Consider the following 23823-nt stretch of genomic DNA (forward strand, 5'->3'; position numbering starts at 1 on the left):
GGTCTAGATAGAAGATCTACCTTTTGTTATCAAAATGTTTCTTTACAAATTTCAATGATGATGTCAAATGAAATCATTTTACAGCAGTGCATCTTTTCCAGTAATGCCAAATGAACTGCGAAATACATCACCAGTAGGGGTCAGTCTGACATCTGTTCAGTCAAGTAAGTCTTCATGTTCCCAAAACACACAATCCAGACATGTGGCCATTTCAGCTCTAAAAATGCATGTTTTCAATTACCATGTTTAATCTTGTACCGTACGTATTGTAAATTAGCAATACAAACCAACAGCATCACTGCATTTCTATGGTCTTGTATCGATTGATACTTTCTCATATATTAGCATTGATGAGATTAAACATAAATGGATGTGAAAGGCTTGGTGTTTCAGAGCTGTAGGCTGGGGATGTCGTTTAGCGCCTGTCACACTTTTTTATACTACAAACTGGCTCTCAGGACAACGTGAGAAGCACATACCCTGTCAATGTCAAGATGGCTCTCTGTGGGGAAAATGGTAATGAAACAGTCGTGATGAAACCCTAACAGGAGCTCATGGCTTGCTCGCCTGGCCTTTGATGGCTATCTAGGAATTCTATCAAAAATACAATAAATGGAAAACTCAAGGCAGTACAAGGTAACAGAAATCTCTTATGTGTTGATGTCTGGAACACAAAAATGTGGTAGAGTAAACCGATAAACATATCTGTGCTGTTAAAGTGTCTGGTAAATCTTTGTAAAATAAAAGAGGAATTGGTCTGGATGAAACCCTAGTTCATATGCAGTATATTTAAAGGGGTCCTATTATGCTTCTTTCACCTTTTGAATGTCAGTTTGTAGTGTGTATGTTTGAGCATAAAAATGAACTAAAAGTTTTCAAGGTGGTGTATGTAAGTTTTTGACACCAAACCTGCCCGATGCCAGTTAGCCAATTATATTTCAGCACCCAGGGTTGCCTTTGTGGAAAACCGTATATTTGATTCATTCAGTCATGAAGGCTCTCAAAGCATGCATCCAGCGACTGAAATGCAACCTCTGGTGGACAATAGCAGACTCTGAAATCAGACGCAGACTCAGAGTTCCGCTTGAGGTGGTTATTAATTAGATAATAACATAAATATCAAGCATGAGCATTAGGTAAGCTGGTTACATTGCAACCCCATGTCCTAATGCTATGTGACGAGATTTGCAGTGATAAGCAATTTGAACAGATTCAGCAAAAAAAACAGTTAAGAGGTTGAGGTTTTAAACACCTCGTTTTAGGGTCGAGGCTTTAAGTGTTTTAATGAAGCCGTGAGAGTTCCAGACTAGCATGCAGAGATAATGGGTTCGAATGCAGATTAATGCAGCTATAGATGTGCATTTTTAAAAGTGCTGCTCTTGTAACGTGTTTTGTTTTAACATTGGTCTGACATCCCAGTAAACACTTTGGGAACAAATATGTCTTGTTTTGATCATTAAAAAGTAACATTATTAAAATACATCGTCACAATTTCAGAGTATTTCAGGATTCATCGAGATTCGAATTCAGGCTTTTTGCAGTACAGTCACTCTGTAAGAGTGATCCACTAGGCTACATGGGATAGAATTTCTTTCCAACTCTGTCAGTGAAACAGACATTCGCTAGGTCTCAAAATGCTTCTGAAATGGCCAATGCTTTAAATTGCATTAGTCAGGTGACCAAGTGTTGCAATACACCTTAATCACGTGACCTGGGTGATTCGAATCACCTTAATCACATGACCTGAGTGTTTTGGATCATGCTTTGGTGCAGTACTTCGAAACACTTGTGCTTCGGGATCTCGACACTGTGTCGAAACGTCAGTTTCATGTCAGCCATTCCTTCCCAAACAGTCTCTAGACTTAATAATAGGGCATAATAGGACCTCTTTCAATAAAATTTGTCAATAAAGTACACGTTGATACCAAACTTACCTTTGGAAATATCCAAATAAAGGAAATAAATCAGACACAGAACCAAAGAAATCACAAAACGGTGATTCTCCATTAGTTTATATAGCAGTTGCAACCTGGCATTAAAAAGGTTCACAATTCTCTCAAACACTTTGTCTAGCAACAGAAAAAAAAGTTTTACTTACATCTTCAATACAGGTTGTCTGATATGTCTACTTTTTCACAGATATTTTGCTTGTTCTTAGACGTTCACTATCAATGGTGCTGAACATATGTGAGTTCGGGGATCGTCCTGAATCCTTGCATCTGACAATTACCTAAGTGTAAAATGACATGAAGGAAAGACCAGGGCTTGCTTCAGACCTTCCCTCTCTTTCTGCCAGACTTGAAATTTACAGTTTGAAAAATCCCAAAAATTACAGGGTAGTTTCATTCTTTGTTCTCCATTCAGTCAAAAGAGGAATGTTCACCCATCTTCTCTTGCAATAAGATGACCTGAGATATAGGCAATTACCTACAAGAAGAAAAAAAAGTAACTCAAGAGGTGTGTCTAAACGCACACAGCTCTACTTTTAGATTCGAAGCTATTCGTTTTAGTGGAATCCATTTTGCTAAGGACACGAAGCACATTCAAAACGCATTAATAAAAGGTAGCAAGGTGTGTGCCAAAAGGTGTTAGAGCGTGGTTTTAGCACCTTTTCAAGTCAATATTAAACACATCGGCCCTCACTGAGCCCTGGTCTCGCCTCTTTTACACAGCAACAACATGACAACAGGAGGTCAACATCTGGTTAGAAATCAAGGTGAACAAAACCCTATGCTTTTTTTTTTTTAAACTAGCATTTTTTTTCTTTGCAATGTTTCTGCGTTAGGTGACATCCACATCTGCACATAAAAAGTATATATATATTTTGTATTTATATAATATATATCCATACTCTATTGACAGATTTGTCTACGATGAGCTTAAGAACCACTGATTTTCTGGAAGAAAAAAAGCAGATTTTGCAAATGTCTATTTTACAACACAGCGTCAACTAATTGTACATCTTTGGAGGGGAAGTAGCTGTCAAAGACGTTGTCCCTCCGTTTTCTCTAACAGTGTGAATGCTGTCCGAACATGTTTAATCTTTCAAATAAAAAAAAGCATTTACAAATGGGCGTCGATTGAACGAGTGACTTGTCGTTAAAGCGTATCTTCAACGGCAGCTCTACAGCACCCCTTGGCTCAGGGATTACCACATTTGGCACATAACTAAGCACAGATCACTCGTGGAATGACCAGTCTTTACGTCAGTACAGCTGGAAAACAGTGACAGAAAAAGAACTGACAGATATGCCTGAAATTGTTCTTATTATTGGTGGTAAACTCTGTCCAGGCAGTGATGCTCTGTCGTCAGTAGTAAGTAATTTCCTCGCTTAGAAAAAAAACCAATAACATTAGAGCAAACAACACCTTTCGGCTGTATTTCTTACCCATAAAACAGGACGCTGAAGTTTAGTGACCGAATTTTGTTCTCTCTTTCAAAATACAGGAAAATAAAACGATATATATCGAGCCACGTGGGGAGGACACTGCAGTCTTTGCGTAATATACACAATGCACCTTGTATCTACATCTGTAATATACAACAAGTACTTTACACCAGACTCAAGAAGTCAAAAAGGAGGTACAAAAACAAGCAAATAATAAAAAGAAATCCCAAAAATAAAAACATACAAAGGCTAAGAGTGCACCGGAGCACTCCGTAAAAAGCATGGTGTAACCAAAAGAGATGTCAAAAAACAAAAGAAGTGTGAAAACTACTTCCTTAGCTTGTGTCGAATGTCATTTTCTTGTGCTTCACGTAACTATCCCATCTCTGCGCCACATATAGTATCTTCCGCTTTCCCTCTTCCATTCCCTCCGATGCTAAAGTTCAAGCAATCCGTTTGGTAAAATGCATTCCTTGCGCGTCTTTCCTTAAAATCTCCAAGCACTTTCCTAACCGTGCTCACCGGCCACTGTGGTGCGAGCAGTGAACCGAACTGAAGGTTTACGAGTGTGAGATGTCTACTAGTGTTCATGCACATGCTGGTCTGGTGTCTGTTTGCCAGCCGCCTCCAGCCTGCCCCTACACCCAGGAGTCCGGCGAGGCAGGATAGTGGCTCGTCTCATAGTTGAGTTCACTGTATGGGCGAGACGCAGAATAAAAGTCCACGTAGTTCCCCGTGGACTTCAGTCCCAGGTGCATGGTGCCGTCTGCGGCGGGCGGGGGCCTTTTATGCGCTTGGTCCTCATAGTACGGCTCCTCGAAGTTGGCTCCTGGGGGAGTCTGGAAGGGAGGGTAGGCCTCTGGAGGGTTGCCTTGAGCCGAGACCTGACGGAAAAACAATGAGCGCATAAGGAAGCTGCTTTGGGAAGTGACATAAATGTATTCAGAATCTCATTTACAATTCAAATCAAGCTCTATTGGTAGTAATGTTTTGAAGAAAGGAACGTATGAGATATATTTAAAAGGTGCTTCATCTCAACTAGTGTTTCCCATTGTTTTGTTTTAAATTTAAATCACACTGAACTGAACTAAACTGAACTTTAACTCTGATATGTGGACTTTACTAGAACTTCTATGTTAAGCGGCTTTGACTCAAACTACATTTTAAAAGCGCTATAGAAATAAACATGAATTGAATTGCTTTGGTTTTTTCATCTAGTATTTCATCCTCACCTTACCACAATTGTGACCTGGGACAATTTTAAGAAAGTAAAATTTATATAGTGTCTAAAAACTGAATAAATTAGTCGAATAAAACATTGATGTATGGTATGTTACTAAAATTGATCAAATATTATTTAAAAATCTGATCTGAGGGATCAAAAAAAATTAAATATTGAATAAAATCACTTTTAAATTTATCCAAATTAAGTTCTAAGCAATGCATGATACTAATCAATTAATATGTTTTTTTAATACGATTATGAACATTTTGTGCAGATACAAAATCATATGCATACAAAAAATAAGTACCACACTTTTCTGCTTTTTAACAACCAAGAAATAATGACCATAAACAATATAGCTATTAGATAACACAGTAAATGTAAAAAAAATTAAATAAATAATGATTGAAAATAATAATAAAAAGGCTTTATTCTTCTTTAGTAACAAGATCAATTGTTATGTGATGGGACGCTGACAAGGAGTGCGGATCCAAATGCTTGTTTATTCGACAGAATGGTCAGGCAAGCAATGGTCAACACAGGGGCAATCAGCTACATACAGAAAACCCAGAATCATAGTCAAATAACAGGCAGCAGACAGGAATAAACAATGAAACAAGAAAAGGGTCTTGTCGTAATGTTCATAATCTAAACAGTCCTAGAAATCAGTTCGTATTGATCCACCGGCTATGTGTGTGTGTGTGTGCAATCAATGGAATCGGGAACAGGTGCATGTGAGCGGTGCATGACTGGATTTGCAGTCCATATAATAGTAGATTTGTAGTTCTATGGTGATCTACGTGCTTACCAGCAATCTACAAGGACTAAATTGCTGGTGATTGTGACATCAATAGTGTCAATATAATTCAACAATTTCTAATTTGATGAAAACCTAATTTTTTCAAACTTTAAAGACTTAAAAAAAAATATTTAATTCATCTTCATTCACGAAATGTGAATTAGCATAATAACTTTATATATATATATATATATATATATAGACAAATGTTTAAAAATAAATCTGAATGAAAGACGATCTTAATAAATCAATATCTTTTTAGTAAAAAATAAAAATTTTGACTCATACAATGGGTTTAAGCGACACAATGGCGCAGTAGGTAGAAGAAGGTTGCCGGTTCGAGCCTTGACTGGGTCAGTTGGCTGGGTTTCCTTCGGGTGCTCCGGTTTACCCCACAGTCCAAAGACATGCGGTACAGGTGAATTGGGTAAGCTAAATTGTTCGTAGTGTATGAGTGTGAATGAGAGTGTGTGAATGTTTCCCAGAGATGGGTTGCGGCTGAAAGGGCATCCGCTACGTAAAAACGTGCTGGATAAGTTGGGGGTTCATTCTGCTGTGGCGACCCCAGATTAATAAAGGGACTAAGCCGAAAAAAAATGAATGAATGAATAAATGACAATGGGTTTTTGACTATTCCCTCAAATATACCCATGCAACATAAGACTTATTTTGTCATCCAGGGTCACATGCTATTTTGAGCTCCATGTAATGCATGATAAAATTTACTAATGTAATATAACGTTTATTAGATGTGAGAAACAGACTCAATAAATAGCACATATATACTTAGGCAGGAATCATCCACACAATTTTTAAAGACAGTCCTTAAAAAGCAACTAAAATGATCATTTAGTTAAATAACAGGGTTATTTGGTATAATCGTAATATACAATGCTTAGCGTATATAATTAGACACCCCACAAATCTATCTTTTAGATTCACATGTTTATAGGAAGCTCTACAATATTATGTGTGTGCATATACATTAGATTAGTCAGGACAGAAGCCAAACAAAATAACAAACTTTTTATTTCTAACAAAATAACTTCAGATAACAGTCCAAAAACTAGTACATACTAATTTATGTTATAGAAAAATATTAAATACAAATTTAGAAAAAAGAAAAAAATCAAGAGAAGCAAAAAAATGAAAAATTTAGTTGACATTTTGTAGGTTGTACTTTATATATATTTTTTGCAATATTTTGCTTAAATTTAATTGTACTATCTTTCAATTTCTAAATATGTTTGGTGACTAAAATATTATTTTAATAAATACATCAGTTTAATAAATCAGTTTTGTTTAAATACATCAAAGTACATTGCCTATATTCACTGAGAAATGGATAAAATTATTCATTTTTAAAATGGGGTGTACTCAGTTATGCTGAGCACTGTCTATCTATAGCTTTTTACACTTGTAAACAGGTAAAAGGAAAACTGACATTTCACAATGCTCATTATTAACCCAGAATTAACAATTATTTCCTTTTTACTATTCATAGGCTAATATCGACACAGAACAATTCTAAATCTCCTGAATTAGCCTGAGAAATTGTCTATTGTCATTTTGCAGTAAAGTATTTAATAATCTTAGTTGATGTTAATTTCAACATTTACTAATTATTATTAAAATCTGAAAAGTCTGTTAATATGATGTAATATACCTGAGCTAGCATGAACAAACTTGGTCACTAATGTTTTGCAAATAATGCAACCATACAGTAAAGTATCTCCAAAACATTGCGCTGAGCTCACCTGGTTATGCTTGATGTCATCAGCAGGAGACATGTAAGCACCTCTGAACAGTGTAGATGTTCCACTGGAGATTTGAGCTGCAGAGACAGTGAATTATAAAGACTCTCTGAGGACCGGATGGTGATTTTGCTTTTTATATACTCCAGAACTGCAGGAGTTTACATCATCTTACAGGTGCAGATACATTTTGTTGAGATAAAGTACATCACACCAAGATGCACAGGTGAGATTACAGATAGCTTTCTGTGAATAAAACTGTTAAACTGTTACAAGTGCATTAACATTTATGCAGCAGGCAGATGTTTTTTTTTTTTTTTTTATCTACAGTAACTGCACTGAAGGCAAACATTTGATCAGTTTCTGCTGTACCAGAGGGTCCAAACCACAACCTTGTCATAGCTAACACCATGCATTTGAGCCACAGGAAGGCTACATACTGTGGCAATCTGATATATGGCATTATGTGCCTAATGAGACGTATGACACAAAAAATATTTGGATTCAACATATACACACAAATGTTCAAATATATTAACTTTTTGTTTCAAATATGGCCATATATATATACACACTCACCGGCCACTTTATTAGGCACACCTTACTGGTACTGTGGTGAACTGGTACTTTTGCCTTCAGAACTGCCCTAATCCTTTGTGGCATAGTTTAAACTGAATCTAGAATAGATTCTAAAATAGAAGATACTGGAAATATTCTTCAGAGATTAGCATCAGGCAGTTGCTGCAGATTTGTTGATGATGTGAATCCGTTCCACCACATCTCAAAGGTGCTCTATTGGATTGGGATCTGATGACTGCGGAGGCCATTTAAGTGCAGTGAACTCATTGTCATGTACAAGAAACCAGTCTGTCTGTTCTAAGCTGACAGGAGTGGCACCTGGTGTGGTCTTTTGCTGCTGTAGCTCATCCGCTTCAAGGTTGGATGTGTTATGCATTCAGAGATGCTCTTCTGCATACCTCGGTTGTAACAAGCGGTTATTTGAGTTACAGTTGCCTTTCTATCGGCTGGAACCAGTCTTGCCATTCTCCTCTGACCTCTGGCATCAACAAGGCATTTGCGCACACAGAGATGCAGCTCTCTGGATATTTTCTCTTTTTCAGACCATTCTCTGTAAACCCTTGAGATGGTTGTGCATGACAGTTTGAACTGCAGCAGATCGTCTTGACCATGTCTACAAGCCTAAATGCATTGAGTTGCTGCCATGTGATTGGCTGATTAGAAATTTGCAGATGGACAGGTAAGTGTATATTCAAATGCATATGCACATATTTGAAAATAAAACGGTAGAAAATTTGTAATATGTTAAGGCAATTTTTTGAATTTTTCAAAGTATATGTTGCATATATCATATGTCATATATTTTATATACAGTGTCAAAAAAAAAAATCATCATACCCCTTAATAATTACTTTATTTGTCATACAGCATGAAATCAAATCTCATTCCACAAAACTTTTCCAGCCTTGCAAATGTTTTGTAGGCTTCTTCTAACCTGTGCCTTTCTATAACTTTATCCTGAAAGTTTTTTAAAGCAGGGTGTAATCGGTGTATGATGATTTTTTAACAGGGACTGTATGTGAAAATCCAAATATGAACTTGTATGCCATAGATTAGATTTCTATATGGGATTGTTAAATCTCTTTGCCTTTGTTCAAGGTATATTTGATGGTTTGTTTTATAATCAGTGTTGGCTATGTCAGTGACTTGGTGGCGATTATATGCAAGCTTTAAACTTCTGAACTGCTGCCTTACCTGCCATAGCGTCTTTTCTGGAGGTGTGCTCGCCTTTGTTTCCATGATAAGTAGAGTTGCTTCCAGTAGACTCGTAATCTGTCTTTCTCTCCTTCAAGCTCATCATCTCTCGAGGCGAAGTGGGGGCACTTGCTAAAAAACAAAAAGACACAGCCAATAATGAGTGAGTAAGGGCTCAACAAAACAGCCTGTTCGCAAAGGCAAAAGTGTCTTGACATATTTGAAAGTCCAATAAGATCTCATTCCATCAAAAGATCTTTTATTTTACATAAAAAACTCATTTACTGTAATGAAGCAATTCTCTTGTTGCCTTTCGAGGCAAACAAGTGTCTGTGCTCTGCTCCTAATTGCTAAATGGAATTGGTCAGGTAATTGATTGGGTTTGTCTGGGCTTCTTACTCGTTCCTTCAACAGTCATTTATTTCACCTTTCTTGCCAGTTTTGTGTTCGCTTAAATAAAGCTGTCTAGAAACTTTTTGTAAGGGAGTGCGTTACCAGATGTGATTTTTAGAAGGTAACACTTCATAAAACACTTTATAACAGTGATTAATGTTAAGATTATGCTAATTTACTATGGAAATCGTTGTATGATTTTTTATTAAAATAAAGTTTTAATATGAGTGTCATTTAACAAAAATCATTTTTAAAAAGAACAGTTCACCCAGAAATAAAAATTTGCTATCAATTTATTCCCCCTCAGGTCATCCAAGATGGGAATTAAAGGTGATTGTGTAATAAATGGGGTGAAACACAGACCAATGTTTCACTTAATCAGACCTCATATTGTCAGGAGCTGAAGCTGTAAATTTTGTTTTAACTAGATATGTGTTTGCTTTTTGACTCTCAACTTGTCAGTATCCATAGACTTGCATTTTATGCATCACCAAGTACCACAGTTTCATCTAGAACTTTTCTTTAATGTTTTACTGAGGGAACAAATCATCTATATATAGGTAATTATAGTAAGAGCAAATTGTCCTTTTGTGGTGAACATTCCTTTCGAGAAATGCTTGGCCTCTCGCGGATCCGCGAAAACGAAAACCGCTCGAATACGTACCTCCCGGGACGTATCTCGTGGTCCGCAGAAACGTCCGCGGGGCTACGTTTCCACAATGAGCCGGGGTTGAAAAATAAATAATGAAAATAAAGTGTCCATGAGTAATTTTATAATTAGTTTCCTAATATTTTAAAATAACTACAAAATATTGCTTTAAATTATAATAACTAATGCAGTATATTTAAAAGAAATATATATATAATGACTTTATTACAGTAAATACATAAACAACCCCATTATTAACACAATGCTGTGTACACTAAGCTGCACCTGCCTTTGCCTTGATCTGCATGCCGATGTCTTGTGCATTGCCCTCTATCCGTCGAGTAACAGTATTTACATTTGAAATAATCAAATTCAATTATAAAACAAAACAAATTACAAAACAAACAAACAAAATGTTACATAGTACTTCGAAATCATGATCTCTTTCAAAGATAATTGCCCACTCCCCTCTCATTTAAATGTAGTCATTTCGCAGACGCTTTTGTCCTAAACAGCTTATAATGGAGGTGGTAGGCATCTCAACTCAAATGGGATGGTGGGCCAAATCAAAGATTTGCATGGGCAAACTTTGGCCCGCGGGCATTGGTTTGTGCATCTCTGCTTTAGCTCATGTATGAATATGACTTCTGCAGGAGTCCGGAAGGATGTAATGAAGATGACAGCTCTTATGTTTCTATACTCAGTCATGGCATCATCGATCTTTGCCTTAGTTTGTTGTAATTATAGTGAAAATTCACAAGGTTCCATGAGTTGGAATTTTTATTTTTATTTTAAACAAAACATGTTATTGTATTTATTAGTAAGAATTGCTTCTGTGTCATCATTAAATTATTGTGGATGCTAATGCGTGATTCTTTGTTGAAAGTAAATCCGTTGTCCATTACACATTCTAGTTTACCAGATTGTCATACAATCTTACTTGCAAATGTACTCATTTTAAATTCCCTCAGAATAACAACTCGAATAACGACATTGGGATAGTTCCCCACCACACCCTCCTGAGCAGCAGGTAGAATAAATATGCCCTTCTCTTTGTTTGTTCCATGATATTTGAGCACATTATGAGCATTTAATATTCAGGTTGCCCTTAGTACACACTTGAATAAACATAATGAGCAATCTGATTCATCACAGGCTGAAGATGACACAGCAGCACTGCTAGACATAGAACAAGTGCAAAAGCAGAATCTACTAAAATAAACATTGGTATTGAAACACAATTATAGAATGGACAGCGCCTGCTAAACAAAGCGTGTTAATTGAACAGAACAGACCCTTCTGTAGTGCTGTGTAATTAGGATATGCGCAGCGCCCCAACAGACAGTACATTATTCTCTGTCCTGCCATCAGCTGGAATGTACAAATATCATGGTGTACCCAGATCATGACAGCTGTGTTCCCTCTGTGATCACATAATGGCATAATTTAAAGGAATTTCAAACTGTTAACTGCACATTTTTATAGTCAATTTTTACATTAATTATTTTGATAATTATTTAATATTTTTTATATAATTCAGTTTAAATCTTTATATATATAAACATCTAAAAATTATTTTCTGCCCCTTGTACCTTAAACAGACTTTTTTTTAAAAGAAAAAGTTCAGCAGGTTGTCTAAATCTGGTACTTATAGCTGACAATACTCAATGAAAGTGTTCAAAAGACACATTTTTTGTGTAAAATACGTCTTTGGAACTACATAAAGCCTAAAAGTAAAGTATATAATAGGTCATCTTTAAAATGATGAAAAAGCCCATAACAAGTTAGGCCAAAATTCAATAATTATCCCTAAAAACACTGAAGAATGAGATGCTCTGCCAAAATTTGAGCATTCCCAGCACCTTGAGCATTGTGTTTAACAGTTCAGTGTGTCTCAAGCCCCTGGCCAATTCCACCTTAGTGCACTCTGTCCATCTGAAACAATCCTATTATACAGATTGATTAGTTGACTAGGTGTTTATGCAACCCACTGCCTACTTGCATTAAAAATAAGTAGTTTTGATCATTCCAAGTACTTTTTTGTATTCCCCTAATCTACTCCTGACAAGGAGATAAAGACACTGACGGTAAAGTGCAAAGCAAATGTCAATGATATCACTTGTGGTCAAAATGGAGGAAAGCGGAGCAGCTCTCACCTGATCGATTATTGGGTGAGGTCCGCACAGGAGAGATAGATGGAGTGCGAGAGGAGGAGTAAGGTCGTTGTCTGTCTCTCTCAATTGTAGATGAAGAGCCAACAAAGTGATACTGAGAATAACCGTCCTGTTGCGAAAAATAATTGGAGCATGAAACGTCCCTCATCAAAACCTTCTGGTTACAAGTGTTTGACAGACACAAACAAACATTTCATGCATTTAAAATAGAAATGCTTTAAAATACAATTTGATTCTGTGGATATACCTATTTGGCAGCAGAAATGTCTCATGTAAGAGATGTAATAACAGCGAGTTCTACCAAACTCATTACCTTCTTATAGAGACTCCGCAAATCTCTGTACTGCCACATGCTATTGAGAACTTGAGATGCTGCTTTCACCACTTTCGGTGTATGTCTGCAGGGAAACAGAGGGGAAAATGGAGAACATAGGCCCATAAGCAATGACAAAAGCAATATAGGAAATGAATGTTAAGATTCTAATCCATTTCTGGGACTGCCAATACAATAGATTCCTTCACCAGAGTGCAAACTAAATAAAACTGCATAATACAATGCAGACACTATACAGTACATTCTCAACTCTATAAACAACAGTGGCTATGAATAGCTCAGTAAAATAATCTGAGTTCAATCCTCTGCATAGATTTCATTATGCAGATGAATTCCTAAGTAAAAAATAATCTCCAATGGGAACCATAAAGGCTATAACACTGTAAATACTGAGTAGATGTATTCCTCTAAATATCAATTCATTAAAAAAATACTGCTCTGCAATAGTTTGGGATCAATAGTTTTTTATATATCTTTTATAGTGGCCAAGGCCATGTCCAGAAGCATCAAAACAAATGTGTTTATTTGAAATAGTATTTTGTAACATACAAGTCTTAACTTGAATGCATCCCTGTAGAATAAAACTATAGTAAAAAGTCGTGTAAAGTTAGCAGTAAACTAAATTGTGTGTCTTGTCATGCACTCTCAGAGTTAACTGATACAGTGCAATAGCTCACAAATACTACTGGATCCACTGGACTTCCATTCATCCTAATATCTCCTGGGAGCAGGTTTGGCTTGCATGAAGGGAAAGGCTGTCCAAATATGCTTTCCAAAAATGTTCTCACAATGAAGTATGTTTTATCTGAAACACGGCATCTTATAGATCATCTGCAATTCGCATATGAACCCTTTAGAGGGGTGGATGATGCAATGTTAACTATATTGTTCCTGTTGCACTCTCATCTGGAGAAACCAAAAACTCAAGCAAAAACTATTTTTCTGGATCTCTCATCGGCTTTTATTTGTATTTCACCTAGCATATTAGCTGCTACACTTGCAAAATAATTTTTATTAGACAATAAAATGATTGACTGGGTGACCAAATCAAAGCTCTAGAATTCAACAGGTTATCTCACATTAATTAATGGAAAGCAAGTTAGGAACACGTTATTAACTTAAGTGGGATGTACGGACTGACTGTAGAAGGAAAAAGCTTCAACAGAGAATGTACTTCTTAAAGAAACTATTATCCTTTAATGTTGACAACACATTGTTGATCATGTTTTATAGTGCTTTTATCGAAAGTATTGCAACATTTTGTGTGATCTGTTGGTATGTAAATGCTTCTGAGGCCCAGAAGAGGTCACCGGGGAAGGTGGTAACAACAACCAGTAAGATGTTGGGAATAAAATTGAAGAGTATTGATATTATATACAAAGTAAAGGGACTAAATAAGGCTATCATGATGATCAGAGACATCCTTTATCCTACACCTTCCAATTGTTACCATCAGGTCGTCGATATAGTGTTCCCAGATGCGTAAGTAATAGGATAAAATGATCATTTATACTTCAAACAATTAAGTTTTTAAATTCCTCAGTTGCCGTTGATAGGCAGTAGACTGTATATTTTTTTTAGAGGTATCATGTTTTTTAAATGATTTACTTATATAAATGCCAAATGTGAAATGTCAGATGTCTCTGTGAGTGTATGCTGCAAATAAATTTTCCTACGGGGACAAATAAAGTTTTTAAACGGTCACACTTTATTTTGATTGTCCGATTGTTGAATTTAAAAGTTTTTTATGGTTTGTTAAATGTCTGTTGAAGGAGCAGTGTCAGGAGATATAAAGCAGACAGTCCACTAATACTTAAATGGACCATCAAAATAAAGTTAACTAACTAATAATGTAACTAACTGCTTTAGTAATTTTATAATAAGCATTGAATGTCTTGATACATTTCATTTCAGTTTAAATATACTTTACACTGTAAAAGAGTACATTTTCAGAGTTAGTTTAAATTCTCTAATTAATCATTGTATCCTGAGATCAGACAAGACTGGGACACTATGAGTTTGGTCCACCCTGACAAGTTGCATTACAGCTTGGAACACAGAAAATCTTACCATAATGTGTCAACTGTTATGTTTTCTTTTTCTTTTTCTTTTTTTTTTGAGATGATAAGTTTTTGTGTGTGTGTGTGTGTGTGTGTGTGTGTGTGTGTGTGTGTGTTTGTGTGTGTGTGTGTGTGTGTGTGTGTGTGTGTGTGTGTGTGTGTGTGTGAAGAGCCAGTACAAAACACAATGCTTCGGTGTAGCAATTGTTTGTTTACACCCTTATTTTAAGAAGTCACAGTTATGACTTCATCCATGTCATAAAAAAGGCAAACAATGATTTTTCACATTATTTTAAGTAGTCAAAATTGTTTAATCTGTGTAGTCTGAACTCGAAAAACTAAAATACTAACTTGTCTCCTTTGCTGCGGGCGATGCCAATGAGTTTCTCGATGCCGCCGGCATCACGAAGTGCCTTGGTGTTCTCCATGTTCTTGGTGATGACTTCATGCAGAGCGCAGCAGATCGCTGTGATAGTGTCATCGGACATGCTTTTGCTAGATCCGCCGGTGCCAGTACTGTTGTTATTGTTGCCTCCTGGTAGACGATGTACCAGATCCCTCATGGCATACTTGCCTTTGATAAAAAGTAAAGAAACGAAAAAGTCAGAAAGGAAATAAAACAACTATATGCCTTTTCACAAATGCAGAATCTAGATTCAAATTCTACACCGTGGGCATGCAGAGCTTTTTACATGCACTGAACCTCATGGCTGGAGCACTGGAAGTGCCAAAACAATATACCCACATCTCTGCCCAGCAGCTCGCTTACACTTAACGTGACCGCAAAATGGCCATTCCCACCGGGGAGCAAATCCTCAGCCTAACAACCTGCACTATAAAACTGCTTTTAACTGGTATGCATTCAAGTTACATGAAAGAAAGGTTCCAATGCGCAGCTTTGCCCACTTCATGACTGATTTCCTTAAATAATGAAGGACGTCTGAACTGCTCTATCCGCAAAGAACCCACAGGATCAGTATTCTGATGGTGCTGGCGTCTCGACATTTGTACAGTTTTATGCCTTTCCTCTTGCCCTATATTCCAAAAGAGATTTAGATGCCTTCGAACTCACGCAGGGCCGAGACCAGACTGAAAGTGCGCCAGCGGTTGCCATGGAGACAAGGAGGGCGCATCAGAATACACAAACTATTAAAAAGATCAATAGTCTGTTAGTGTCGTGAGCAGCCTTTCAAACAATGCCACCTCACCTCACTGCAATACCTTACTAAAAACGCTACACGGATGCCCACTCGCTGAAACACACATACTAAATACACACGCTTGCACAAAAAAGAAAATGGATCTTGAAAAGCCTTTCTGCCTTACAAGTAATTTAAAAGTACACGTACCTCTGCGGCATTCGGCTCAGCTGGAGTCAAAGAGAAAATGTTAGCTTGAGGCAAACACACTTCCGTGTCTCGAACCCACCTATGAGCTCCTTGTTCCTAACATCAAGGGCCATGTTTCGGAGAGCTGTGGCCACGGCACACACCACCCGGTCATTGTCTATTCTCAGCAGCTCCACCAGAATGGGAAGTCCTTTCTCTTTCCGAACGGCAGCTCGGATGTAGACCGACCACTGGAGGCGCAGAAAAAAAGATGGAAGATGATTATCAAGATGCATCGAGATTTTGTTGACAAGGTTGCATTATTTCATTCATATAATATGAGCAGAAAATGAGCATAACAGTAGATTCTGAAGTGTGAAATGTGAATATCCGAGTCGCTGTCTACACTTTCAAGACTCTGACTGAGAATTGAGACCCTTTCTACGTTGTATCCATTTGAAGATGTGAGTTTCAAGCTGTCAGTTCTCACACACTGGCTTTGTTCTTTCAAAAGAGGCTTTGTTCTCGATATGAAGTTCACTGTGTTCTCTAAGCTATCTGTTTGCAGAACTCTGTGACCTTGACAGACAATATTGAAATATGAATGTGTATGTGTATCAGTCATAATGCTGGTGCCAGAGCCAGTCTGGGTGGGTTGTGGCTCTTCAGGTGCGGGTTACTCACAGGCTTTAAGGTGGGGCCTACCTTCCAGCTACCCGCTGCCAGGTTCTGTAGAGCCCCAGCCGCTCCCTCCAGTGTATCCGGGTTCGAGCATTCAGACAGCAGAGTGAGGTACGGTTTCACAATGGACGGGTGCCACAGCATCTGTAGTCCCTTCGGAGGGTCACTGGAGTCGGGAAAAGGCCCAACACCATCCCACTGAAAGCAGAGACAGAGCAGGTGTCATTACATACAGACAAGATATCTGTAATTGGTTGAGAAAGGCATCTTAGACAGAATGTCTCTACAAATAACGTGTCAAAATGATCAGTTATGTGTATTATTTTCTGTTTAGTTTTACAACCCTGTGAGCAATATTTGTGGCATGTCTAATATTTAGCAAACTCCTGAAGTGCTTATCATTTATGGACAATTAAGGCATACATTTAGCAAAAATGTATTGTTTATGCTTCCCTTCATTATTAGATAATACGATACCAATGTGGAATATATAAATTTATACAACAGTTCTGTCTGGTTCTTGAATCTGATCGCCTGATAGCAGTGAGATATTTTGCAAATAACAGCACTCGTCCAGCCTCTTCACCCTTCTGTATTGCTCCACCCACATACAGCAAGAAGCAGAAGACACTCTACAGTTTGACAAATATTGCAGCTGTTGGACAACATAATGTACTTTTGAGGCTTTTTAGTCGAGAATGTAGTTGTTCAAACTGTAACTATGCAGTTTATTTATAAGGATAGTGCTTGTTTTAAATAGTTATCATTTCTGAGACAGCGCACCGGTGGCCATTAGCCTGTCATTGAGCGGAGCAAAGATAGTTGACGTTACGCCACAAGATGGTGACAGAGACCACATAATAAGCCCTTAGAACAATGGTGTCCAAACTGGACCTTGGAGGGCTGGTATCCTGCATATTTTAGTTCTAACCTCAATTAAATACACGTGAACAAGCTAATCAAGCTCTTTCTTGGTATACTAGAAACTTCCAGGGAGATGTGTTGAAGGAAGTTGGAGCTAAACTATGCAGGACACCGGCCCTCCAGGACCGAGTTTGGACACCCCTGCCTTAGAAGATAAAAAAAACAGTGTAATTTCAAACTACAGCTGATCAAATCATTATTAAACAGGCAAGTGACATTCTAAGTCAAACTCTGTCTTTTTATGTTGTAGTGCTGTATTTATACCATATAATTTTAGTGTACTGAGTGTGAGATGGGACTCAGATATCAGGAATGTATGTATTTTGGGTTGGCCACTCTTTGTATAGCTCTGAGTTTATTTTTGGTTGACCATTTGTTTCTAATAAGTCTCCTGTTTTTGTTACTCCAGACTAGTCCAGTAAACACAAATAAAATGAGAAATGCCCACGTGTTAAGCGTTTTTCTATATCGCAAACACAACAGTAATCTGGTAGTGATTGCTTTGCTTTGGCTTTTTTGGGGTTAATTATTGTGATCTCCCATTTGCAAGAAAAATACTGGAAAATGTCTCTAGACTGATGGCATTTCATGGCATTCAGCCTTATAATCTTAAAATGTAAGCAAAATACAAATCCCCATACAAAAGGGTTCTAGATTCTCCGTGTTTGATTTTTTTTTATATACATGATTATGCCGTCAAACTTTTTTATAAACGCAATCTCAGACTTGTAGTAGTGCGATATGGTTGTGTATCATCACTGTGAGGGCACTAAGGCACTCGGCCTGCGATTTCGTGCCAACGCACGCCTCACACTAGTGCCAAATTTCAGCCAATTCACACTGCTACGTGTGTGAAATTGCTCATTTAGCAATAAATAAATATCAACATTTTAATCAAACCCTTACCTAATAAATCAAGAGAAACTAAATATTGTAAAGTAGCCTTTTAATTTGTTCTCACAGCTTTGTGTAATTAAAAATGCAGTGGGCCAAATATTTTGAATGGAAATTTTTTTATTCTACAACAACAAAAAAATTGAATATTAATTCTGCAAATAAATAAAAAATGACACTGTTCTATGCTTTTAATTGCTAAACACATTTGAGAGGTGGCAGGCCAAAATCCTAATTTAAAAAGGATGGAGGGGGTTTCACAACAAAAAAACCATGAGATTTGTGCCAAAGTTTAATGGGACAGCAAATTGTACTCCATTCATGGAAAGTGCCAGATGCTATTTATTTTTGGCCACTTTTATTTAGAAGCACTGTATAGACGCACCAGGAAATGCTTGGGAGAACAGAAGAAATCAGGACACGTCAATGTTTCAAGCCAGGCTTGAATGTGAATCAGCTCAATGTGCTATCTGATGATCATACCATAGTATATGTAATGATTAATATATTATAGTATTGCTATAGGAAATAGAAATAACATTTCTTTTTTGTCATGCATTACCAAATCTTTGAAGCTAAAGATCACAAGTTTTTCAGTATACAGAATAATTGATGAGACAGGACACGTTCAACTGCCACACAACCAGATGTGCATTTGCATTGTTGTTACCGAAAGAGATGACACTATTTATTTATTTAAAAGCCACAATGCAAAGTAATGTCACCTTTTACCTCGCTATTCATGCCATGCAAATGCAGAACAAACACTGCCGATGCCCCTGTCTTCATCTGTTTTCAGAAACTAAATGAAATCAGCCTGGAAAATACGTAATTATCCACTGGAGGAGGACGAGTGTCGACGCAGGCGACCCGCACACGAATGCCGCTAAGTGATGCTAATTGCCAGCAGCTGCAGAGATAAAAACCCCCGGCCCACCTGATCGTGGCTCTTCTTTTTCTTTTTCTTCTTGCCCCAGCAGCCGGAGCTCTCTGCATCCTTCCCGCTGGCATCCGTGCACAGAACCCCATCCAGTTCCTCCGATCCCATCTGCTGCCCCTGAGACGTCTCTGCCGCCAACCTGTAGGACAGGTTCCGCAGGATGCACACACAGTTCTCGATGGTCTGGAAGAGGGTGCATTTTGTGCACAAATATAGGAGAGAAAAAAAAATTATTTCATATTATGAGGTGTGCAAAGTATAGAAGCACCTGCAAATGGGAATAATCTTTTATAATCAGTATAATCTTTTGGAAGCACAACTTCCAGAGGTCTGACTTGACTCGAATTTACACAGTAAATATCAAAATGTCTTTTTCTATTTGCAAGACAATCTGTCCTCTTTGGGAAGGCTGTGCATTATTGTGCTCTGAACTCTTAATAGTCTCTTGTTAGATTAGTCCTCTGGACGGATTCCAGTGGAGAGCTGGAGAACTAATCCTATTGTGATGAGCAGTGAGGCAGGAAAAACAAAGAGGACGACTTTGATCTTGTAAATGCTTTCAGAGGGATTAAAGTGTGATGTGCTTTTTTTCTCATTCAAACTTGTTCTCACAGAGTATTATGCTAGTAACAGAGACCCCTCGAAAATCAAACAAAATGTAGACTCGGTATAGAGAGGTGTGTCACAGCATGCCTTTATCTGTGTAATTACCATAAAGCTCTCTTAAGAGCAACCACAGATATACAGAACAGTTGTTGGTGGTATAAGCAATAATAGAAGCCAAAAAAAAACTAATCTGACTCCTTTGATACGGTGTCTTGTATTTATGCCTAAAACTCTACCAGTTTGAACCAGATTAACCATCCAAGATTGTTTAACTAAGTGGCCAGTGTAGTAATGAATGAGGACTGAAGACCCAGCATTACTGATCTAAAACAATGTATCACAAAAATGTAAAAACATAACATTAAACACTATAAAACATCTTATAGCACCAGATCTAAACAAGGTTCAAGTGCTTTAATGGGCACCCATCATGCAAAATCAACTTTTGTAAGCTGTTTGGACAGAACTGTGTGCAGGTATAGAAACACAAATCTCCTTAATTCCTGACATTAAAATAGGATCTGAGTGATTTTGGGGCCACGGCAATGTGACGTAAGAGTGTGATTTTACCCACCCACCAAATTGATTGACAGGCATTAGCATGTCTCCGTAGTAATGCATATAAACATGTCCACAGAACAGGATTTGCAAAGAAACAGGGAGTAAAAGATCTGTTCCAACTCTCTGTGATCAGCTGTGTTCAAACATTTTCAGAACAGTCCATGTATTTAATAAATAATAGTAAGAAATTGTAAAAAAAACACTATGTAATTCTTAACCGCTGGAATCACCACAGCCAGTGTCAGTAAAACATATATGAGAAGCAACAATATATGAGAGCAAAAACAGTGCACACAGGATCATAAATAAAAAAAATATGTGCACTCCTTTCTGAAAATTGTAGAAAGTCAGCCAATCTGAGTTGCATTTCCCATATAACAACATAATTCACTTCAGAACCATAATAGCACAATGCACCACTAAAACCACTAAAAACATTAATTAACTTTGTCAAAACAGTATTAGGGGGCAGCACGGTGGCTCAGTAGTTAGCACTGTCGCCTCACAAGAAGGTCGCTGGTTCAAATCCCAGCTGTACTAGTTGATGTTTCTGTGTGGAGTTTGCATGTTCTCCCCGTGTTCATGTGGGTTTCCTCCAGGTGAATTGAATAAAATAAATTGTCCGTAGTGTATGAGTGTGTGTAAATGAGTGTTTGCAAATACTGAGTTGCGGCCCCTGCATTCCCTGGACCCTGGAAATTTTGATTCAGTTTTGATTCAGTATTTAATTTCCTTTTATGTCATAAACAAGGACACTACAGCACATGCACATGTGTTTTTAAAATGTTTGCAGTAAAATCCTGTTCGGTGGCATCTCATCTTTAACCCAAAAGGAATGGAAAATATGGATTGTACTGCATGATAACGACTGCATGATAAGTACTGCAGGACACGAACTTCAGAAAACCCTCATAGTATATGTTTGCAAATGTGCACTGAAACAGTCACTGAACAAGGTTAGTAATTTAAGACCATAGTTGTCTAACAATGCTTTAGGGAATTACACCCCAAATCAAGAGTTTGTGCGCAATATCTATCAGACAGTAAGTCAATGGACTATGGGTGGTCCATGAGCACACCATCTGAGACTAAACTGTCTGGAAAGATTTATTCAGCAAAATTGTTTTCCACTATTCTGCATTCTGCCTTCATTCTCATCTAACATTTAGCAGTGGCGAAGTGCTCTGCTTCTGTATTGGAATGGTCGGGGAGCAAAAACTGCACAAATAAACCTGCTAGAATTCCCAATGAATGCACGCACTTTTGTAGAAAGGCAGAGGAGGGAAAGGTCAAACCTTGCTGTCGATCTCACTGGTGCCCAGGGCTGTCTGGATGACATAGAGCAGCGCATCAGTCAGACCCTCACACTCCCGCATCCTGCGACGGGCCTCTTCTCCGGCCGAGCTCACATTCCTGTAGAGAACACAGGAACACACATGAACTCAGCGTTGTGTATGTTGGATGCTATTGATTACATTTCACCAGTACTGAGCTTCTAAGTCAATACCAAACCAACCAAAGAAACAAATGACAGATGGTTTTCAGCATTACACATTGTTTTATTACTCAGTCAGCTATTTCTTTCTCTTTTTTATGCACTTCTATAATGTTAGTTACACTTCGATCAGATGTCATGTTATAAATTCCTATTGTGATCTCCATCCATGCGTTTATAGTAGGGTAGGACTATTTATAAATAACCAACAAGAAAGTCTGAGTTTGATTCATTAAGAGAAAAACCGTTAACCACTACAACCTGTGAAGCGATGATCTCAAGGCAGTGCTTAATTTGTGAATCGGGAGGACCCAGAACAGATCGGGGTAACAGATCCGGCATACTACCTGAGGATGTAGAGGTGACGTGGACAAAAGTGAAGAGCGTTGGGGAGTCGCAGAACAAAGTGAAAGTGAACAGCGGACGGAGAAGGAGGGCGGTGAGTAGGGGGATTAGTAAAATGAGGTGCCGGATCAGATTTCAGAGGTGGATCCGGCAAAAATTTAGCCCAAATTGTATTCCGGCAAATTAAGCACAAACTGTGTTCAGGCACAAATTAAGCCCTGTCCCAAGGTATCCATAATCTTGGACCAGGCTGTATCCCGAGCTGATGCTGTGGTGGTCATTGAGGAATGGAGTGCATGAGACTAATTCTTGAAAGACCACAGTGACAAACGAGTCCCCACATTGATCATCGTTAAACGTCAAGCTTCTCCAGCCTTTGGCGCCTAGACTGCAGCTCCACACAGGAAGTTTGGCCACAAGAATATTGATCGAGCCTAACAGACCAACCACACTGAACAACCACACTGAGCCTAACAGACTTTAAACCACACTAAACTAAACTAAACTAAACTAAACTAAACTAAACTAAACTAAACTAAACTAAACTAAACTTCAACTCTAAAATCTGGATTTTACTAGAACTATGTTAAGCTGCTTTGAAACAATCTACATGGTAAAAAGCGATATATAAATAAACATGAATTGAATTATAGGGCAGTACGGTATGTATTACTCTTCGATAGCCTTTAATAACAAATCAGATCTACAAAACACGGCAATGATTTGTTTTCCACATTTTCTCCAACATACAGAAAATGAACTACCATTGTGTAATTTCTGAGTAGCATCTAAGAAAAATGCTCCTCAGAAGCCAAGAAAAAGGCTTTTTAAACCAAGAAAAAGGCTTTTTTAACATAGCAAAATTTCACACATCATTTTTAAGAGGCATCACCATGCCTCAAAGCAACAGGCCTAGATTCCCAAGAGCTGGAGCCTCAGGAGACCTGAATCGGGAAGTCTGATCTGAGCAGGATCTCATTGGAAGGTGGCTGTGAGAAATCAAAGAGAGCATCCTGTGGCCCCTCTCTCTCTCTCTCTCTCTCTGAGAAGCTTCTAAGGGATCTGTGTGTCTCAGGCAGCTGCAGGTGGTGTGGCAACTGTGTCCAACCATTAAATATTCAATCAGACTTCTAGTTCCTCAGCCATCCATGAAGAGGATTAATTATCACGCTGGGCGTAGGGAGCTTAGTCCAGCCATCCAAGAGTGACTCAGCACTTTCTACAAGTCCTGCTGCTTCAGACCTGAACGCTGATGAGCAGAGGGAATAAGTATAGCACTGTATGTGCATATAGTATGCACAATAAATGTAAAGTGTTGTTAATGTCAAGCAAAAAAGTTTCTGAGCTCCAGAAGTGCTTTTTAATGTTTCCTGTGAGTTCTAGTTATACAATCCAAATGCACCTTTCCATTGACTAAGCAGAAAATAGAAAGCAACTGGAAAATATTATATTACGATTGCACTATATCAACAGCACTATGATTGAAGCCTGAATATGTG

General features: G+C 37.9%; 1 protein-coding gene across 37 annotated transcripts in view; it reads right to left on the minus strand.

Moving 5' to 3' along the window:
* Positions 1 to 1987: 1987 nt before the first annotated feature.
* ctnnd2b (catenin (cadherin-associated protein), delta 2b) overlaps positions 1988 to 23823 on the minus strand; it is a 139670-nt gene continuing 117834 nt past the window's right edge. For 25 of the 37 annotated variants that reach the window (XM_073917877.1, XM_073917862.1, XM_009298576.5 and 22 more), the window contains 10 exons: positions 21780 to 21897; positions 19315 to 19500; positions 16563 to 16757; positions 15979 to 16129; positions 14902 to 15124; positions 12470 to 12554; positions 12139 to 12265; positions 8941 to 9072; positions 7171 to 7247; positions 1988 to 4273 (listed from right to left, as the gene is read on the minus strand). In XM_073917877.1, coding sequence (XP_073773978.1) covers positions 4028 to 4273; positions 7171 to 7247; positions 8941 to 9072; positions 12139 to 12265; positions 12470 to 12554; positions 14902 to 15124; positions 15979 to 16129; positions 16563 to 16757; positions 19315 to 19500; positions 21780 to 21897 — 1540 coding nt within the window. In that variant the 3' untranslated portion in view covers positions 1988 to 4027. The remainder of the gene's footprint in view (positions 4274 to 7170; positions 7248 to 8940; positions 9073 to 12138; positions 12266 to 12469; positions 12555 to 14901; positions 15125 to 15978; positions 16130 to 16562; positions 16758 to 19314; positions 19501 to 21779; positions 21898 to 23823) is intronic. The other 12 variants (XM_073917808.1, XM_073917772.1, XM_073917874.1 and 9 more) reach the window with 1 other exon arrangement.

This window comes from Danio rerio, chromosome 2 (genome assembly GCF_049306965.1).
Source record: "Danio rerio strain Tuebingen ecotype United States chromosome 2, GRCz12tu, whole genome shotgun sequence".
NCBI lineage: Eukaryota > Metazoa > Chordata > Actinopteri > Cypriniformes > Danionidae > Danio > Danio rerio.